A 20,507-nucleotide genomic window follows, 5' to 3' on the forward strand; every position below is an offset into this window, starting at 1 on the left:
TGTTTGTACAAAAATATTATTTTATGTCTGTCAAACTGACTAATCGAGGTTTTGTAATAAAAGAAAACATTAGCTTAGAACAGAAACAACAGACATGTTGTCTCTTGACTCCGGGGAGGACGTGGGAGGAGTGGAGGCTGCTGGTCCTTTCAGACTTTCTGACTGGGCTCTGTGATGCTACTTTTTTTTTCTTTTTTCCTTATTTTCTCTTTCCCTTCCCTTGGCCTTGATCTCCCCCTTGCTTTGTGCGGACCTGTGTGGTGCAGTCCTGGGGTCCTCCCTTTGAGTCCACTCCCCTGTCCCTTTGCCTGGCTCTCTGGTGCTCAAGTGGACACCTTGGGGAACTGATTGTCGTGTGCCGACGGGGGTGTGCTGCGGCACACAAGTCATGCTGGCTGGTGTTCCTCTTGGGCATCGGGTCTGTTTGTCCCTCAGCTTGTGCAGTTGCTATGGGCCCCTCTCTTTGGGTGCCCGTGGAGTATCGGTGTTTGAGCTCTGCTGATTCAGGTGATATTGATGGGAGTGGAGATGTCCTCACAGCACAGTTTATCACACTGACTGGTGTTGTCTATGCTGGATAAATGTTTGGTTCCTTGGTCTCATCATGCTACATTTTGCTGGCCTTTTAGGGTTGTGGGCATTATGAATGTCACGTATGAAGCTGTAATAAGGCAGCTGGAGGGCATGATACGGCAGTCTGAGGTCATCTGAAAGATACACAACAGAACAGAAATACAAAGAACACAAACGTGCACAACTTTAATTTGGAACAACAGCAGAAAGAGTCAGCTCTGAGATTAAACAGGAACATTCTTTGAAATAAATAAAACAGCACAAAAGTGGCAATAATTAAATAACAATATAATACTTTTACAGTAAAAGTCAGATAGAAAATATTTTTTGAGCTGACAAGCAAAATAAAAATTGATAAAATAAATTCTAAAAGTAAAGTTATTAAAAGTTAAAACAAGAAAAAATCAATGAAATCCACAAATGTAAGAAATACAGTGATAAGGGTTTTTTTTCTGGTTGCTGTGAAAATTACGTTGGTATTAGTTCAAGTCATGGCTTCAGTGTTTGACTTTGTGGCAAGAAAAGGTTTTTGTTCAGCAGCTGTTTCTGCTCTCTTAATCAGATAGAATAAAATGCCTTAAAATATTCGACAGTAAGAATGACAAAAAGAAGACTGCACCTCTGTGATGACACTAACTCTTGAGTTACCAAATGTTTTTCCTGCTCACCAAATTGACTTACTGAACATTCAGTCCCCTCCGGGGGTTTGTGTTGTTGACATTGAGAACAGAGATGACAAAGAAGTTTTACAACAGGCAGCAGAGATAAACAGCACAAACGACAAACAGGATAAATATGGAGCTGCACCACCTACATGTTGGCGGGATCCAGAACTTCAAATGAATATCTGCGGTTTCAAGTTTCAGTTCATGGCTGCTCACACCCTAAAGGGTGGATCTGAGGGTAACCATGAATAAAAGGAATAGTGAGACCAAGTTTTAATTAGGTTCATGATCACTGAGCTATTTTTAATTAAAATTTTAATTCAAATTTATAATCTTTTAATAGAGTCTCCATAAATTGTGTTTTTTGTTACTTCAGAGGTCTTTGTTGTCCTTCCAGTCTTCAGTGTCTCCAACATGTTTTTCAACTCAGTTTCTACTTCAGTCCTTCCACATGATGTGTGACTGAACTGTTCCCACTGGAAATGTCTTTCCAAGGCTGTTGGTTGGAAATATCCAGTAAACTGTGACCAATAAACCAGCATGTTCATTTCAGTTCAACACAGTGAAAATCACGGAGGACTTTCCCACTTAACCTCCTAAGACCCGAACTCTTCCACAGCATGCATTTTTAATTTCTCTTTGATATTTGGGCTGATTGGGACCCAATGAATGTAAAAAAAAAGAATTACCAGAAATTTCTTTACCTGATTTTTGTTTCTAAGAAAAATGAGAGCCACATACGAGCATATTCATTTAAAATTTCAATAGAACAGTAGCAGTATAATGTCGTTGTAAGTGAATATCAGGCCCTTGTAAAGCAAAATTGAGTATTTTGTTCAAAATAACCCAAAATGTGATGCCAGGTCCTAGGAGATTAAATTTGTCCATTGGAGGTCATTCAGAAGCCTCACTGAAGGATTCAAGGTGACCTTGACCAGCAAGATGTACAATTTAAATAAATGAGAACATTAAACCTGACAGTAATAAATAATGCTCTTTATCCGGCTAAGTGTTGATCTGCAGACTGAACTTCAGTTCTCTAATGAAGTCCAAGCAGTCCTCCAGTGTTTGACAGAGAGCTACAAGTGAAAAAAGAAAGTACAAAGAGGGTGAAAGAGATGAACCAAAGAACAAACCTGAAACGACATGATTCAAACTAGCCTCTAGTCTCTCATCCAGATCACCACACCCTGAACCCACTGCTCCACCCCTCCCCTGCAGCTGAGCCACAAACCACATCACTACTACAAAGAGGTGAAGCTTGGACATCTCTGCTGGCACATCCTCCTTTGAGCCTTTGAACTCAAAAGTTAAAAGTTGCAAGAAATATTCAACTAGTGTACAACTATAGAGGAGGAACACATCCATAGAAATTTAAACTGTTTTTGTAGCTGGCTATGAAGACGTGCATTTCTGCTGGGTTTTAACATGACAGTCTGTGAGGGCTGACTTGAGTAGATGAACTGCAGTTTTGGGCATTTTCACCCCTGGGGACTGCTGCTTGGCATTACCCCAGTGTAAATGTTGGTTTTTAAACACTTATTAGGGTTAGATCAAAATAATGTTGCTGACAAGGAATGGAAAAGAATTTAACCACTGGTTTTAGACTGGCTACTTCACTGGATCTGAATCCAATTTAAAGAATAACCTACATGTGGCTTGTTTCATATATTTACTGTTAGATTTCCAGATTTCCCACGCTGTGTTTTTTCTCATACAACACTTGAGTCTTCACCTGAGGTCGAAGTTTAAATCAGACTTCGTTTATAGAAGTGACCTTATGATGGGTCTCAGTGCTGCTGGGCCAAGTGTCTTCCTGTGGCTGCTGGTTTGAACCTCCACCCTGACCATAAGGATCCAGCAGAGCCAGAAAAGATAAATCTCCAACGCTCTCAGGTCCATTAACACCAACCCTCCTTTGAGCACCTGGAATTGTTATGGTTGGTTTGGGTCACTTCATCACCTTGATGCTTCTGTTGAAAGAAGTTGAATAATAAGTCAGTCTGATGGCACAAGAGGCAACAACATGTTTGTGTTTGTTTGGTTCTGATGTACATTTTGTTTGACGGTGAGAGAAATACGCAGTGACAGCCACAACCGACACGAAGGCAGTAACTACGACAACCAGAAAGACCCTGGACCGACCTGCTGATATATAAAAAAGAAAAAAAAAATGAACAAGGTCACCACACAAAAAATCTCACCCTAACAAAAACAATGCAGAGAAAATGTGGATTGTTATCTCACTATTTCTTGGAGACACGTCACGAGGATCTGGAGTTTGGAAGTTTCTAGGATACACCGGACTCTCTGTCGTAGAGGTCTTAGCATATTTTGGATCTATAATATAGTAGAGTCATGATCTGTTCACCTGAAAGTTTGGAAATGAGTTGAAAACAAAAGAGCACCAAAAGAAATCTTCTCACCGACTACAAGTTCAACGATTGCAGACTTGACTCTGCTCCTCAGCTTGGGGATGAAGCATCTGTATCTGCCGTTGTCTTCCTCCGACACGTTCAGGATCTTCAGTGAAATGTTCCCGTGTTTCATGGCGTCCATGAACAGCTCCGTCCTCCTGAAGTACGAGGCCATCTTCATGTCGGGGACCTCCTGCCTGTCCCTGTACAGGTGAACGTACTCCACTCGGCTCAGCCGGTCTGACGGGTCGGGCTTCAGGTCCGGTTTGGACCACTCCACCGTCAGACCCTGGACATCGAACCTGGGCTTCAGGTGACACGGCAGGATGACATCATCACCCGAAGCGGCGATGATTGGAAGATTTGAACCAATCACCAGAACCTCACCTGGAAATATGGAAAATTAAACGTCTTGAACTCCACAGACCCCTGCAGAGTTACACACTGACGACATAAAGGCTAACAACAGTTGGCTCTGCCACTTTATAGTGTAAAGTGAAAACTCTATAGTGATCCGGAGAAATCAAAAGACCCTCTGAGAAAAAGCACTTGGTAATAAAAAAACAACTTTATTTTAACAGGAAGATGCCTCTGACAGAACCAGGCTCAGGGAGGGGCAGCCACCTGCTGCGAGAGCATAAAGATTTCTACTGAATTATGTTGAACTGTGACAGGGTCACCTTTTTGTTTTTACTGCTGAACAGCTCATGTTAGCATCCTGACATTAGCAAGTCTCACCACTGGACTGCCTTCTTTAATGTGTGATTTTAACCTCAGCAAATAACCTGTTATTATAGGAGTCCGTGCAGTAAATACAGACACTCTGTGGGGTTACTCATTCAACTCTTTTAAATAACAGCTGCCACGTGTGACTGCAGACACAGTGTCAGCTGTTAAATGACTGTGTAGAAAAGTAGTTTGTGGTTCCAGCCTCGTCAACTTTTATTTTAAACTGAAGACAGCAGCTGCCTCTGGGAGAAATATAAACTTCACGCTTAAACTGTTGAGTCATGGAGCCTAAGTGATGTGACACTGAAATATGGGGGCGGCTGAATCGTTAACCTCAAAATTAAAAACAGAAGAAGAAAATAAGTCACACATATCTGTGAGACGAGCCAGAAAACTTAACGAGTATTTCTGAACAGCTACAGATTCATCTTAGTCAATAGTTTCTGAAGCTTTTAGCTCTACTTGAATGTGTGAGGGGGGTTTTCTTGGTTTCTTCAGATTCAATACTTGGAGTCCTTTATAGTACATAAATGTACATTTTCTAAAGGTAAACCTCATTTTCTTTCTTTCAAAAAAGAAAATTAGTTATTTTTGTGCTTTTATGACTTAAAAAACTTTTAAATGTTGCTATTAAGTTGGAAAGAATAAGGTATCTGTCACAGATAGCTGTAAATTCCTTAGATATCAGGACACGAAGACACGACACATTTTGAGATAATCATTGGTTTTTAATCTTTGATTGTTTGAGGTTTATTGACATTAAGCCTCCATAAAAGTACTAAACTTGACAGAAAAAGATTGCTCATCATGAATGCAGAACCTACCTGTCATCACCTTCAGTGATGCACAGTAAGAAGTAGTGGCTCTACTGAATCTGGCAATCTGGCCCAAACAGCTACTATGTCAAAAGACATTTTTCTTAAAGTTATTTGTTGTGTAAAGTTTAACTAAGATATTTACCTTGAACAGGAGTCCTGACGATGAAAGCCGAGCACAGGATTAAAGTCCAGAGTGAAAAGGGGAAAAAAGAGTCCTCAAAGTGCGATTTGTAGACACACATGATGAGAACGAGCTCAGTCGGTGCCTGAGAGAAGCAAATCGTCTTCCTCTGTAAAGCTGCAGTCAGGTCTGCCTCCTACTTGCTGAATAAACGATGCAGCCCCTCCTTACCGCCCATCTGGTGAACATCCAGGCTGTGAATGGGGAGGTTTCATTTAATCACAGTGTTCACGCCTTAAATCTTTTAGCTGTCACAGTCTGACTCGTCCTCATTTTTTAACTGGAGTGGCTGTTAATTAGTCTCATGTTTCTAAAAACAAGAGAATATCACTTTTTCTTTGCTGTTGAATAAAGCTGACCGAGTGCAAAAAGCAGCCATGCCCCTCCCCGGTGTTCTGGGTTTATTTTACTTTTAGATCAAAAGTATTTGAACTAAACAGGGAAGGACACAGATGGACTGCTAAACTCTGAAGACGCGTTCAAAGAGGCCGTGGGTTTCTTTCAGGAGAGTGTTTAGACTAAGAGCATCAAGTAGATTTCATATGTGAACATCTCTGCACTCATTGAGGGAAGCAGCGATCGGTTTCTTCAGATCTCTGTGTGTTTAGTTGGGTTTGATTTTTATTTGGGATTAAAAGAACCTTCAGTTTCTTACTGATTGAATAATTAGAAACCTTCAGATATATCAGTATAAAGGAATGTTCAGGGCCAGCTGTAGACACGATAACTGGCGCCTGATATCCGTCATGGCCACCTCGTAGCTCAGGGCGTACAAAACAAGCTTCTCCCCACCAGATTTAACTGGGTAGATAGAAGCACATCCTCATATAAAACTCTGTGAAGTGCCAGGGGGCTTACTCTCTTTTGGGAAGCCTCCCACAGCTCCAGGCTAGTTCTAAGCTAAATTTGAGCTTGAATTTATGAAATTAAATTCTTACTGTTCCATTTGAACTAATATACGAGAGTCACATTATGACTGAGGGAGATGAGTGTAAAACACTGAGTTCATTATTTTCTCAGTTCAGTTCAGTTCAATGTTATTTAAATAGCACCAAATCACAACAACAGTCACCTGAAGGTGCTAAACAGTATCAGCTAAAGATCTTAAAATAATGAGTCAGGTGGAATAAAAACCCACGTGAAACAAGAAACTATTCTTCCCAGACTGTCTCGCCCAAGCCTTAATCCTCCCTCTCACATTTTCTCATCCATTATTCTCTAATGTTGCCTAAAGTTAAGTAAAATTATAATGCATGGGAAAAACAGGAATGGTGTCACTTTTGTGAGCAATCATATTTTACTGTAAGTCTTATTAGTAATATGAGTGTTTTCCCCATAGAGGCTGTGAGGGAGGCAGGGAGGGTCCTGACTCACAGACTGTCTTTAAACTGCATGCAAAGCGAGGAAAACTAGTGCGCCACAGATCCAGAAACTGTACAGGACATGTAAATACCAAAAAACAAGGCTTCAGATTCCTGGAGAACAAACTGATGGTTCTGCTTCAAATGGTGTAAAAAAGCATGTGTGAGACCAATGATTTTAAAATAGATATTCACTGAGAGTAGGGAATTCAATATGAGAGGATTTACACACACACACACACACACACACACACTGCTCAGCTGCCCACAGACTAAGAAAACAGCTCACACACTGTGGACAGCTGGACTAAACATTTGCTTCATTTGACCCACAGTCACTGTATTCATATAAAAATAAACTTTATTCTCAGATGGATTTAAATAAACTTTATATAAAATCTTCAAAACCGTGAACGTTTCCAGTATCTATCTGTACACAACAGAACAGATGCACAAAGAACACAAAGACACACAACTTTAATTCAGTGCAGCAGCAGTGGCTCTTTCAGTCTGTGAAACACATAAAACAACAGTGGTAATGAAGTATGACCAGTTTGATGAGGCGTGCAACACTTTTAATTAGAACTGGAACATTTGTACAAAGTTTCTACACAAAAGCAAAAGACAATGAATGTCAAGCCTTAACGACAAATGAGCTGAAATAAATGTAAGGTACAGTTAATAAAGTGCTAAAGCAGGAAACGAAAAACACAAATTAAAATAAGCAAAAATAATAAAAGACAGATAAAGGACTTTTTTTGGTAAATATTCACCTACCCAGCAAACATTTTGATGTTGAATAACTTATTTTTTGGTTGTTTGTTTTTTGGACCTGGTTAGAAAAAAAAATGTTCCAAAATTAAATTTGAACTAAGTTGTAGACATTACAGACATCATTTTGATCTACTCTTTAACATCGCCTAGATCAGGGGAGTCAAACATAAGGCCCAGGGTCCAGAATCGGCCCAGCAAAGACTCCATTCTGAGCTGTTCCAGTCTGTTCCTTAAGATCAAAGATGGCTGTATGTGGCCCTCGATCTAAAAATCACATCCATGGCCTGGATGTTGTTGCTTTCTATGATAAGAAATTTTGTGTGCTAAAATTGTGTTCCACTCTTTCTTAATCAATTATAACAAAACAAAATATACAAAAAAAAGAATTGGTCCAATGAAGCCTAAACCATGAACTGAACACACAAACTTCTGAGCCCGTTTCTGATGCTACTCGGTTGACTGACTGATCGGCCGACCACTAGGAGGTAATACTTGTGACAGGCTGACATGTTTAAAAAAACAAAACAAATACAGATGTATTTCATTTGTTGACAGGAACAATCGTACTACAATCAGTTTTGACCTGAGAGAGACTCTCAGGATGTTTGCTGGGTATGTTTGAGCTTATAATGCAGAGAGCAGGTACATGGGGCTACATTATGACTCTTAATACAAAATAACCGCTATAAACTATAAAAGCAGCAATAAACAACAACCAGCACAAACAACATCTTGGTGCCCTGCCTGCAGGTGTTTGGTGTTCAGGGAGTGGTTATAAGATTAGTCAGTGAAGGATCTGTCTGAGGTCAATAGTTAAAGAGGAATGAAATAACAACTAGGCACTTTTCTGTCAGTCATTGTTAATAGAGCAGCTAAATCTTTGAGTCTAAAGTTGACTGTCTAACATATACAGTGCTGCTTGTGTTTGTACCGGTGAGAGTTGCCCCACACGGTTCACAAAGTGTCTGCTTTTCCTTGGCATCAACGTGTCCACATGTCTGCTCTTCTCTTCTCCAGCGTTGATATTTTGTTGCATTTTCATGAGAAACAAGGAGGATGGGAGCTAGCCGTGTCGTTTACCAGAGGTAGATCAAATGTACATGATGAAAATTATTGGTTAACGAAATTATCACTGATGACTGCAACAAAAATTTAAATCCGAATCGGTTTGTAGCTTGCAGTTTGTAACTTAAAATGAAAAAAATATAGACACTTCTAGTTTTTCTTACATAAACTGGAGCTCTGTATCAGCTTAATAAATACATTCACTCTGTCGTAGAGATCTGACCACCAGCTAATTTCAAGCTAAATTTGATAAATTAGTTTAAAAATATAAAGTCTCGTGTGAAAATCAGTTACATGATGTTCACAGTGCTGTCATCCAGGACAGCCTTTGTAAGTAAATACTTTCTCTACATCAGTGTCATGATAACCGACTTGTTTGTATTCAGACTTGCATTAAACTGATTTGGTAAACATTTGACTGAAAGTGCAGCATTTCCTTCCAACAGTGTAGGAGGACAGTGAGAATTTAATCTGATAATAGCTCAGTTTGTGGCATTAAAGATGGTAACAGAGCTCTTTGAATGTTCAACATTCCCACACTGAAGAAACAAAAAGTTCTGAATGTGGTTTCCAAACTTTATGGTTACATCAAATCCTGTTGATGTTTTTACAATCTTCTGCATCTCCAAGATCCACACTGACAGAAAAATCTTTTTCCAACACACTGAGCTGGAAATGTCCGATAAAACTTTCTAAATAAAGCAGCAAATCAATTTCAGGGAGGACTTCCTCTTTTAACTTGTCCATCACTAGTAGCTTTTAGGAAGAATTACTTTGTCCTTAACCAGTAAGGTGTAAAATTTTAATAAGTTAGAATTTTAAGGCTTCAAGTTAATACAAATCCATAAAAATAAATATGATCTTCATCCTTCAACATGTTGAGCAGAGGAGGTTTTCTTCAGTCTTGCATTAAAGGGTATCCGGGACTAGGAAGTCCTTAAATCCTTAAATGTTCTTTTTCTTTGAAAATGAGCTCGATAAATAAACTGAACATGGCTTGAGTCTTCAGCTTTAAAAAAATAAAATAAAAAAATAGAATCCACTGCCTTTATGATGACCTCAGTGCTGCTGGGCCCGAGTGTCTCCCTGTGGCTGCAGGTTTAAATTTCCAACCTGACTGTGAAGATCTCAAATGGTCTCAGCTCCATTAACACCAACGTTCGCAAAGCACCTGGAATAGTTATACTTGGCTTTGGGTCGCTTTGCCTTCTGAAAGCTTCTGTTGAAAGAAATTGAATACTGAGTCAGTCTAACAGGAAGCAACAACATGTTTGTGTTTTATTTGTTTCTTACTTACATTTAATTTCTGATGAAGGCAGCGAGAGAAACATGCAGAAAAAGCGGCGACAACCAGAACCGACATGAAGGTGATGACAACGGCGACCACAGAGACCCTGGATCGACCTGCTGATGTAGACAAGAAATAAACAAGGTTACCACAAATGGACAAAAAATTTCACCCAAACACAAGTGACACAGAGAAAATTTTGACTTCTCACCGTTTGCTGGAGTCGTGTCCTGAGGATCTGGCGTTTGGAAGTGCAACGGCATCTCTGTCGTGGAGGTTTTAGCAAAATTTGGATCTAAAAAGACCATAAACACTACAGTTATAATAAGTTGATATAATGAGACTGAAAGTTTGGAAATGAGTTAAAATAATGCACAAAGCATGTTTCCAAGTCTGAAAGTTCAGTTTGGATTGAACAAATCTTCTCACCGACTACAAGTTCAACAATCGCAGCTTTCACTCGGCTCCTCAGCTTGGGGATGAAGCATCTGTATCTGCCGTTGTCTTCCTCCGACACGTTCAGGATCTTCAGTGAAATGTTCCCGTGTTTCATGGCGTCCATGAACAGCTCCGTCCTCCTGAAGTACGAGGCCATCTTCATGTCGGGGACCTCCTGCCTGTCCCTGTACAGGTGAACGTACTCCACTCGGCTCAGCCGGTCTGACGGGTCAGGCTTCAGGTCGGGTTTGGACCACTCCACCGTCAGACCCTGGACATCGAACATGGGCTCCAGGTGACACGGCAGGATGACATCATCACCCGGAGCAGCAATGATAGGAAGATTTGAACCAATCACCAGAACCTCACCTGGAAATATGGAAAATTAAACCTCCCGAACTCCCACAGACCCCTGTAGAGTTACACGGTGAAGACCTGAAAATAATTAACAGCCCCATGAGTCTTTGTTCTGTTACTGCAGAAGTGTTTCTGGGACCAACTTAAATGAAAAAACTACTCATCAGTATATTTGGTAAAAAGAACTGTTTAATCCTTCAGTTTAAATGAAGTAGTGACATATCTGTGAAGGTTTTCAGCCATCCAGATTATCGTAGTCTTAAGCCCTTGCGTTAAAGGCTGCCAGAATTATTTTTCCCATTTTATGTTCATGCAGATGCTTTAACTCTTATTTGAAACACCTGGAACATCCTAGTCACACTGTGGCACTTTGGCTCTTAATAAAACATGTTGGTAGCGTGGCTCAGCGACTCACAGGACCACCTCGAAGCTGAAATACCTGCGATGACTTCCTGTCAGTATTTAGACCTGGAGAAGCCTTTCGAAGAACCAAAACCAGTCCTACTGTCCTCAACTCAAGCGCTTATGTAAGGAACGTTTGGATTCGGGGTATAAACAAAGTCATGTCCTTTTTGTAATGTAACATTCAATTTGTTGTTTTTTAAATATGTGATTTTTTTTTTTTTTTTATATAAAGAGAGAATGCTAATTTCTTTTGGACTGAAATATCTCATCGTCTTGGTTGGATTACCATCCAATATTTATGTCCCACCCCCAAGGATGAACTGTTGCCTGTAACTTTGTAAGCAGATTAAATGTGTCAGGCTCAGCTTTATGTCTTTAATAAAGAGAAACGCTTTGCTGCCTTATAAACAGTAAATATTTTTATTTGTCAGATTTCATTAATGTATCACTTTCATTGGATTATACTTGGATTGAGCTTTATTTAAATGTTCATTATGTCTGTGTAAGTTGTCAGTCATCCATGTTCACACATTGGACATAGAAGACAGATGGTTTTGAGAGAGGAGTGAAAGAAGCCATCTATGTCCACTGTGAGCGACCATCTTTGAACAGAGGCGGTGGCTTATGACACCAACTGTCTGCCATCTATAATTCAGTTTTGAGATCCTTTCCAGACACCTTAACGCCCACTCACATCTTGTATCAGTCGATTTCAATGGGTCACATGATAGGGTGAGGCAAGGTCTCACAGCGGTTTCACCTGAAACATCTGGTGATAATGACCCACACTCTTTTTCACATCTTGGCTCATGTGATGAGGCACATGATAAATAGTGGGTCAACAACCCTCTTAAGGGAAAACTCCCACTATGGCTTAAAAAACCTGGGACTCTCCACAATTTGGTCCTAAGAAGAACCTTCTTGGATGAGAGGTGAGACAGCTTCATGAAACTTAAAGAAATCCAGTCTCTTTTCTTTCTAAGCGTAAGCTTTTTACTTTTTTTTTTTTTTTTTTTAACATTTCTTTGTTGTTTTCTGAGCTTATTTTTCATTTATTTATTCCCCTTTTGAGCTCTTTTGGTATAAAATATAAGGTAAAATTTACATTATGTATATTAGCAATTAGGTGTAAAGAATAAATGCTCAAAAGCTTAAAAGATTTGAAGACTTTTGACATTAGAATGAATTTTTATCCTTAGTAAAACTATTTTTTTTTATAACTATATGAAATCCCTCCATTTAATTCTATAGGGAGGGATAAACAACATAATCATTATACATTGCTTAGTTTTAAATCTGCTTTTTGCCTTTAGAGAAGGCTCTTCACAAGAATTCAAATTCTGATCAATAAAACTATATTTTCCTTTTTTAAGGTTACCTACTTACATTAAGCAAACTCTAATTACTTAATGTAAGTTCCCTTTTCACAGTGGAGTATAAAAACTGTACAGATATACACTTCTGTAATAGCAGGCACAAACATTCACGGGACTGTGTCTAGATTTATAATTATGTATGATGTAGATTCTGGTGTTTGTGTGGCAAAAACAATGCAACTATTAAGATGAAGTGAAGCTATTAAGTGCTGAGGTTTAACCACTGGGTCCTGAAACTGTGCAGTGTATGAAACACAGGACCAAACGTTGTCTCTTTACTCATAATATAAATACTGTCTTATTTTAAGTCTTATATTTTTAAGTGAGATTCATTATAAAATAGCTAAAGTAAGGGTGTATTGTGCATATTTAAAACATTCAAAATAAACAGTGTGGTTTAGCTCGCCCCTCCTTTCTTAATAGCATTTTTTGCAGGCACTGATCTTAACTTTTTTAATTCAGTGTAACAAATTTCAATGTGTGGACATTTTACCACGATGGCTGCTGAAGGTGACTCCTACACTTCTAGAAGACACTGTGTTCTATCAAGGGACATCAGATTAACTGGAAAAAGAAATCAACAACTTACTAAACTGACCAATCAAACTGGAAAAAGTTTGAACAGAGTTTATAATGCAATCATAGACAAAAACATGAATCATGAAAAGAAAAATCCATCCATCCATCCATCCATTCGCTTCCGCTTATCCTTTCCAGGGTCGCGGGGGGCGCTGGAGCCTATCCCAGCTGTCATAGGGCGAGAGGCGGGGTACACCCTGGACAGGTCGCCAGTCTGTCACAGGGCCAACACACAGGGACAGACAACCATTCACGCTCACATTCACTCGCACATTCACACCTAGTGACAATTTGGATTATCCAGTTAACCTATCCCCTCAAACTGCATGTCTTTGGACGGTGGGAGGAAGCCGGAGTACCCGGAGGGAAAAGAAAAATATGAAAGAAATTTAGAATATTATTATTGTTTTTAAAAAAATTAAGAATAATAGTTCAAACTCATTAAATTCGTTTTTTCAGGTAATATTTAATTTATACTATCATATCAGGTTGTGAGTGCTGTTATCATGTAGAGTTACCAATATTACTCACAACAGTGATTCATTAGTTGTAACTCTGATGTAGTCAAAGTAATAATAGACAAGACAATGTCATCAACCCATTGTTTAGAAACTTAGAGCAAGGACGTTTGAATGCTAAATTCCCATTGGGAATATTAAAATCATAATTGTCATAAAATTAAATAAGATTACAACATATACAACTTAATCTCAATCAAATATGAAAAAAAAAAAAAAACACACACACTACAAATCAAACGTTCCTTCTCTGCCAAGATGAACTACCTGATTATGTAAAACAAAGGAGGAATCCATAAGAGGCGACAGGTTAATCGTTTTAAAACAACTAACTATTAATGTGAATCTTCTGCAACCCAACCAAGCATTTAATCATCATACTGAATAATTGTTTTATTTATTTATTTATTTATTCATTCATTCATTATTTTTTAATTTATTCATTTTAATCCTGGCATTATTTACTCGTTGAACTTCATTCTCCACCTGATATCCACTGTGATGAGATTAAGCTGAGTTCAGGGCTATACAATAATAATAATAATAATAATAATGATAAGTATCTAAACTTTGCTTCATTCATTCGGTTTAAAGTGTAAACATTTCTTGGTATTTTTAAACTACAAAGCTTGAGTCAAATGTTGTTTAGGATTACAAGGTTTTTAAATATAAAAAATGTATTATTAATGTATATATGACTGAACGTGTAAAGCGCTTTGGGGTCCTTGGGGACTAGTAAAGCGCTATACAAATACAGGCCATTTACCATTTACCATATTCCAGTCCACTTAAACAATTTTAATTAATGATTTTTGTAAATTGATCGTTCGATTTCATTTAACGTTAAAAATAGAAATATATATTTATACAAACACACATACACACACACAGAGAGACTAGGTCACAGCACATTACAGCCGCCCTGATTGGACGAAAATCACGTGATTCAGATTTAAGCCTGAGCCAAAATGGCGGCTCATTCCAAACTCTGTAAATTTCACAGCAACGACTGAGCGAAACGAGTCTCTGAAAACATTTCATGCGACAAACAGGATGTTTACTTAGTGTATACGTCATTATTTCAGATCACCAGATGCTGGTTTCCCCTGAATCTCCACAGTTATCGCGTCACCGGAAGTGTTGCTAAGCACGTGTGTAAACAGAACAAACATGGTTACTGTTTACATTGTGATAAACTCAGGGTTCTGCTTCATGTCGCTTCAGTACCGGCCTTAAACCTTCACACACAGACATGACACTCACAGTTTTAGACTGTTCGGTGGATCCAAATAAAATTACGAAAATAAACCGCTCGTCAGAGGAGAAGTTACCCGAGAATCATCACATTTAATATATTATTAAATGCCAAAGTAATCCGCTGAAAGCTGTCATCGCTTATAATACCACACGGCAAAGGAAAATTGATAATAGTTAATTTGGCTGCTTTGATTCATAAAATGTTATTAAACTGCAGCTCAGAGTAACATTTAAAATATCCGCTTACCCTGAACCAGAGTCCACACGCTGAAAGCCGAGCACAGGATAGAAGTCCACAGTGACGAAGAGTCCTTAAAGAACGAGTTGTACACAGACATGGTGGATAAAGTACACAATCCGAATGAATGAATGAATGAATGAATGACTGCTCCTCTTGACTGTGTTTCTGCCTCCTGCTCCCGAATATTCTCTCTGACACATGTTCTCTCCACCGGTTGCTCAAATACTCTCGGTGTGTTTTGGAAACATGGGCGGGTCTAAACTCCACCCCTCTCTGTGTTGATTGGCTTAAAATGACATAATCAATACGCTTTTCCGGATTCACTGGTATGCTTGGTGTTTCCTTGGTAATATTTGTTTACAGTTCTAGATTTTTCTTTTTTTAAATTGTGGTCAGCGTTTTGTCATGTGATTTTTGTTTTCAGAAAAAAACATCTTTGCTATGACAGATTGAATTGTTGATAAATGTCACCTGACAACGGATGATTTACATGTATATGTATACATGTAAGTACATGTATATATAAGTATATATCAAAAGGAGGGATGTCACAACATTGAATCACCGGTTTACAAAGAGATTACAAATTTCTTGTAAAAAATGTTGCATTTCTTGTTTGTTTGTAACTAACAATATTGTTACTTACTAATACTATGTGGAGGTAGAAAACGCAAAGTGTTTCCACAGACAAAAGCAAAACAGTGAATTTAAACAAAATTAGAAATTGGGGAAATTTAACAAACAATTAAAACACATGTTTTGTAATAAATACCAATTAAAGGCTTGAAAAAACGTTTTATCATACCATCCCTTTTTTGAGGGTGTCAAACAATAAATTTAATGCAAATAATGGCGAAGTCAATATGCCAAAACAAACAAAGAAAACAAACAAACAAAGAAAAGAATCTGTTGTCTGTAAATTGCTAATGCTACCCAGTCATATACAAAGTGTTAAGGCCAATATGTGACCCGCCTCCCACTGTGACACAAACTTCAATACAAGAGCAGTGAATTTAGGCCAAATGTGTATTTCTATTACAAACTAACCACAGCATGTCCAGCTTAATTCAGCTTTTATATAAATAAATATGTTTACATAAATATGTAACTGCTTTATGCACCGTACAAACAGTATAAATAGTTCCTGTTATTACTGTGCCTAACCTGCAGTATGTTTCAACCCCACCAGGGGGAGCTGGTGGAGCAGAGCTGAAAATGAACACTGTGGTCTTTGCATGTGAACTTGCCTCATGTGCAGCAGGTGCTGCCGGCTCAATTCTCTGTGCAAGAGTCGCACTGCCCTACTTTCACTGATGAGATGAGCCTGCAGCAGGAGTTGATTTATCTTTGACCTGTAAACACTGTCCAAATGAACATCCCCACAGAAGCCTGTGTCCACATTGAGTGCCTCCCAAGCAGGTTGATTCAATGCAGAGAGGTCTATTAACACATAGTGAGTGAGAAAGGTGACTGGAAAGGAAAAACAATGCATCATGGGAATCCCTGGCAGCCTACGTCTATTGCAGCATAACTAAGGGAGGATTCAGGGTCACCTGGTCCAGCCCTAACTATATGCTTTAGCAAAAAGGAAAGTTTGAAGCCTAATCTTGAAAGTAGAGATAGTGTCTGTCTCCCAAATCCAAACTGGAAGCTGGTTGTGGATACTGCATTATTCTTTCTTTGTGATTTATTATGTTTAAGTTGTTTGTTGCTGGTTTTTAGTTGGTTTCTTGTCTGTTTGGGAGCTGACACAGTATCAATGGAGATGTGGTTTGGCGAGGTGGGGGGTGGGGGGTTAAACATCAGCAGCAGTACTGTTGGCAAAGTGTGTAGATGTTGGGATCAAACCTGTTGCTGCTGGGATATTGCTCAACGTCACATTCTTTGTGGGATACCAAAATATGGAGATGGAGAAGTCCATCCTACTGCTGCTTCATCTATCTCCACTCCAGTCTCATCTTCAGATGAGTCAGAGATGGACTCCAGTTGGTCTGGTTCTACCTCTGATTCCTTTTCCATGTCAGGCTCAGAGTACACAGAGGAGGATGAGGAGTCATCTTCACACCCAGAGTGCATGAGATATAGATCTAAGGGCTCGTGCTTATGGTTTCCATACATCATGCTTTTTGTTCCATCAAAGCCTGGTGATGTTTGTACAAATGTTTCAGCTCAGTTTCTTTTCTACCTACCAAAGTTTTCCCACTGATTAAAATGTTATCCAAGTGTGAGTGTGCAAGTTGGAACAAGACAAGGACACAAGACAAAGGGGGCACACACAAGTCCAAAACATAAATGAAGAGTTCACAGAGTTGGCCAGAAATGGGACAAGACCTAGGGCCAGTGACAGAGGCCTCTGCCCCGAGATGTGAGGGCTGGCCAGGAGGCTAGCACTGGAGACCCTCAAATGGCTTGACTGGACACCAGCACACCTCAGGCAATATGAACGATGGCGGGACAACTCTCAGCGTGGCTTAGGAGTGTGGTGGCAGGAAGAAGGCAAGTGACTGGTGGGTGCGGCGACAAACCAGAGCTTCAAGCAAAGGAGGGCGACTGTCAAGCCAAGAGGCTTGAGTATGAGGCTGAGGTGGTGAGGATGATGACCTGGGAGGGACAAAAGAGGATGGTGAGTTGAGAGTCTGCTGTGAAGATTAACTTTAATGCTTCATGAACTATTATCATCAACTTCTTTTAAGCAATACATCTAGACTGTCATAGCTGGTTTTGGGTCCCTTCATCCTCTCGATGTTTCTGTTAAAAGAAGTTAAATAATGAGTCAGTCTGAGGGCACAAGAAGCAACAACATGTTTGTGTTTGTTTCTTACTTTTTGTTTCTGAACAAGGCGAAGGGAAAAATATGCCGCAAAAGCAGCAACTGATATTAAGGCCATGAAAGCGATGCCCACAAAGACCCTGGACCGACCTACTGATGTAGAAATGAACAAGGTCAAAATAAACACAGAGTTTAGAAAAAACATAAACTTAAACTTAAAATAGAAACGATGCAGAGAACAGTTAGAGTTGGAGTGTTTTCTCACCATTTCTCTGAGTCACATCTTGAGGATCATGAGTTTGGAGGTTTCTAGGAAGCAGCAGCATCTCTATCGTCGAGGTTTCAGAAAAATTTGGATCTAAGAGACACATAGACACATAGTCTGTTTTTAAAATGAGACTGAAACCTTGAAAATGGTTAAAAAAAAAAACCCAAAACAAATCTTCTCACCGACTACAAGTTCAACAACAGCAGCTTTCACTCTGCTCCTCAGCTTGGGGATGAAGCATCTGTATCTGCCGTTGTCTTCCTCCGACACGTTCAGGATCTTCAGTGAAATGTTCCCGTGTTTCATGGCGTCCATGAACAGCTCCGTCCTCCTGAAGTACGAGGCCATCTTCATGTCGGGGACCTCCTGCCTGTCCCTGTACAGGTGAACGTACTCCACTCGGCTCAGCCGGTCCGACGGGTCGGGCTTCAGGTCGGGTTTGGACCACTCCACCGTCAGACCCTGGACATCGAACCTGGGCTCCAGGTGACACGGCAGGATGACATCATCACCCGGAGCGGCGATGATTGGAAGATTTGAACCAATCACCACAACCTCACCTGGAAACAGACAGAAAATTAAACCCCTTGAACTCCCACAGACCCTCATGACTAGAAATGTGTTTCTATAAAACATTTCTAGTCACACTGAACACTCAGAGTGAATTTAGCTACAAGTCAGATTTTTGAGGCGCACACACACATAAACCTGATAATCTGTTTAAAGGAAATGCAGACGAGCCTCAGTTTACTAATGTTCACAAATCAGAGACGTTCAGCTGATTATCAGATGAGACAAAGAAAGCAAAAGGCACTGAAAGCAATGACATGGAGTATTTTGTGCTAATTAATCAGATTCAGATTTCTGATGGAGTCATCATGACTTCTTTTCATTGCTTCGTGTCACAGTGACAGTCTTTGAATTACCCAAAGTTTAAGAAGGTCATGAGATGAGGCTGCAGCATGTTGATAACTGGATCAGCAGGATGTGGTTTTACACCAAACCAACAAACAGCAGAAGATGCTTTCTGTCAGTTCTTCACAATGACTGATAATGTGGAGGATGTGTTTCTGTAACTATATAACAAACCCTACATTCACATGCTGCTCAGCAATAATTGCCTGTGATATCTGCAGAGACATGAAGTCTAGAAACTAGACTCAGCTGCTTATTTCCAAGATGGATCCACATATTTGGTCTGACTCAGATTTTGACACCGGACGCCTTTCCTGCAGACACATCAGTTAAAAATGTATGTATGGATCAGATTAGAGAGCAGAAGTTCCTGTGAGTCACTCACACATGGCATTGTTAGCTGCTGAATCATGACCAGAGTATCTGATTAGTTTGGTTAGTCGAACGAGTTATTAAAGTCAAAGCTCCTCATTTGATTTATTATCAAATCAGCTTGTTCAGCTTGAACCAGACTGTAGAGCATGTTTAACTTACAGTCAGAGCTCTCTTACTTTAGTACACTAAAGCTGTGTTGTTCTACTTCATGCTAGGCTCAGTGACTCTGCCTCAGATAACCTGTAACAGAACAGTGATTTAAAAAAACAACAACAAAGAACTGAGTGTTAATAAAACCTTCAGTGCTCCACCCAAACCTTTAAACCCAACTCTAATCATCTAACTGTTTTTACTCCACCCTTCACATCCTCCTCACACACCCTCTAAATGAAGTTGTTTCCCCTCAATGATGATAGAAAACCAGCTCGGGATTTTTTTTAAAGTACAATACAGACTTCATCCTATATGTTAGTCAGAAACAAACACGCTCTATTATATTTTTTAAACATAATTTTGTTTTTGGTTAAATTCTGCTGCATTAACAGAAGCAGCAGTCTGACAAGTTCACACACAGTCAGCCTGCTCAGGCATGTCCGTTATAAAAAACCTCTACAAACGGGGGAAAGCCGCAAATCACGGGCGAACCTGCCTGAATCGTCTCGTTTAAACTTCTTTCCGTGTCAGTAAGGCACCGATAACTGTCATCCCTCACAGCGACACAGAGAAGAAAACACAGCTGTGAGCTGACAGTAACGTTTACCTCCAACCAGAGTCCACACGCTGAAAGCCGAGCACAGGATAAAAGTCCACAGCGAGGCAGAGAGTGGGCTGTACACAGACATGGCAGAGCACGGACTGAGTGAGTCAGGTCTGTTTCTGCCTCCTGCTCAGTGAAAGTGAGACTGGCTTTAAATTCCCGCCTCGCATCACTCGTCTGTGATTGGTTGAATGCAGCACACTATTTAACTTAGCTGACGTGCTCCGCTGCTAAAGGCTGACGTTGAACATATTTTTGTCATTCACCGTGTGTGCACGATTTAACAGGTGGTCAGGCTAAGTGGTGATATTTGTTTGCGCTCTTAATATATGAATGAATAAATAAATAAATCTTACAATTCATCTTGTCTATCAGTAAAC

The 20,507-nt window shown here is 39.7% G+C and overlaps 3 protein-coding genes across 6 annotated transcripts; all 3 read right to left on the reverse strand.

The window, feature by feature from the left end:
- Positions 1-2,017: 2,017 nt before the first annotated feature.
- On the reverse strand, positions 2,018-5,488 carry LOC116319411 (myelin-oligodendrocyte glycoprotein-like). The gene is made up of 5 exons (XM_039610518.1): positions 5,345-5,488; positions 3,665-4,042; positions 3,486-3,578; positions 3,294-3,383; positions 2,018-3,211 (listed from the first exon to the last, which is right to left on the reverse strand). Coding segments are annotated over exons 1-5 (663 nt in total). The 5' UTR covers positions 5,445-5,488; the 3' UTR covers positions 2,018-3,209.
- A 1,718-nt stretch (positions 5,489-7,206) lies between these two features.
- On the reverse strand, positions 7,207-15,264 carry LOC120439474 (myelin-oligodendrocyte glycoprotein-like). Of its 2 annotated transcripts, none has more exons than XM_039610514.1 (5): positions 15,049-15,264; positions 10,301-10,678; positions 10,083-10,166; positions 9,881-9,987; positions 7,207-9,802 (listed from the first exon to the last, which is right to left on the reverse strand). In XM_039610514.1, the coding sequence occupies exons 1-5, from the start codon at positions 15,137-15,139 to the stop codon at positions 9,764-9,766; spliced, it is 699 nt and encodes a 232-aa protein (XP_039466448.1). In that variant the 5' UTR covers positions 15,140-15,264; the 3' UTR covers positions 7,207-9,763. The 2 variants fall into 2 exon arrangements, with proteins under 2 accessions (XP_039466448.1, XP_039466447.1); XM_039610513.1 differs by having other exon boundaries at positions 9,881-9,990.
- Positions 15,265-17,533: 2,269 nt separating this feature from the next.
- LOC116333560 (myelin-oligodendrocyte glycoprotein-like) lies at positions 17,534-20,243 on the reverse strand. 3 transcript variants are annotated; one of them, XM_031756810.2, is made up of 5 exons: positions 20,131-20,243; positions 18,263-18,640; positions 18,078-18,170; positions 17,865-17,962; positions 17,534-17,643 (listed from the first exon to the last, which is right to left on the reverse strand). In XM_031756810.2, exons 1-5 carry the CDS (start codon positions 20,210-20,212, stop codon positions 17,596-17,598), a joined length of 699 nt encoding a protein of 232 aa, XP_031612670.2. In that variant the 5' UTR covers positions 20,213-20,243; the 3' UTR covers positions 17,534-17,595. The 3 variants fall into 3 exon arrangements, with proteins under 3 accessions (XP_031612670.2, XP_039466449.1, XP_039466450.1); XM_039610515.1 differs by having other exon boundaries at positions 17,865-17,965; XM_039610516.1 differs by having other exon boundaries at positions 17,538-17,790; positions 17,865-17,965.
- Positions 20,244-20,507: the final 264 nt, after the last annotated feature.

Source organism: Oreochromis aureus, linkage group 3 (assembly GCF_013358895.1).
Source record: "Oreochromis aureus strain Israel breed Guangdong linkage group 3, ZZ_aureus, whole genome shotgun sequence".
In the NCBI taxonomy this organism is placed as follows: domain Eukaryota; kingdom Metazoa; phylum Chordata; class Actinopteri; order Cichliformes; family Cichlidae; genus Oreochromis; species Oreochromis aureus.

What these genes read in the sequence shown, in the direction of transcription:
- LOC116319411 (XM_039610518.1), bottom strand. Translation starts at nt 5,444, where the DNA reads ATGTGTGTCTACAAATCGCACTTTGAGGACTCTTTTTTCCCCTTTTCA. An exon ending in AATCGTTGAACTTGTAGTCG is followed by an intron (nt 3,579 to 3,664) that starts GTGAGAAGATTT and finishes ACTATATTATAG; the next exon opens with ATCCAAAATATGCTAAGACC. An exon ending in TGACGTGTCTCCAAGAAATA is followed by an intron (nt 3,384 to 3,485) that starts GTGAGATAACAA and finishes ATATATCAGCAG; the next exon opens with GTCGGTCCAGGGTCTTTCTG.
- LOC116333560 (XM_039610515.1), bottom strand. Translation starts at nt 20,212, where the DNA reads ATGTCTGTGTACAGCCCACTCTCTGCCTCGCTGTGGACTTTTATCCTG. An exon ending in AGATGTGACTCAGAGAAATG is followed by an intron (nt 17,966 to 18,077) that starts GTGAGAAAACAC and finishes TTTCTACATCAG; the next exon opens with TAGGTCGGTCCAGGGTCTTT. An exon ending in GCCTTGTTCAGAAACAAAAA is followed by an intron (nt 17,644 to 17,864) that starts GTAAGAAACAAA and finishes TGTCCCTCCCAG; the next exon opens with GTCATCATCCTCACCACCTC.
- LOC120439474 (XM_039610513.1), bottom strand. Translation starts at nt 15,139, where the DNA reads ATGTCTGTGTACAACTCGTTCTTTAAGGACTCTTCGTCACTGTGGACT. An exon ending in CGTGTGGACTCTGGTTCAGG is followed by an intron (nt 10,679 to 15,048) that starts GTAAGCGGATAT and finishes CCATATTTCCAG; the next exon opens with GTGAGGTTCTGGTGATTGGT. An exon ending in GATTGTTGAACTTGTAGTCG is followed by an intron (nt 10,167 to 10,300) that starts GTGAGAAGATTT and finishes TGGTCTTTTTAG; the next exon opens with ATCCAAATTTTGCTAAAACC.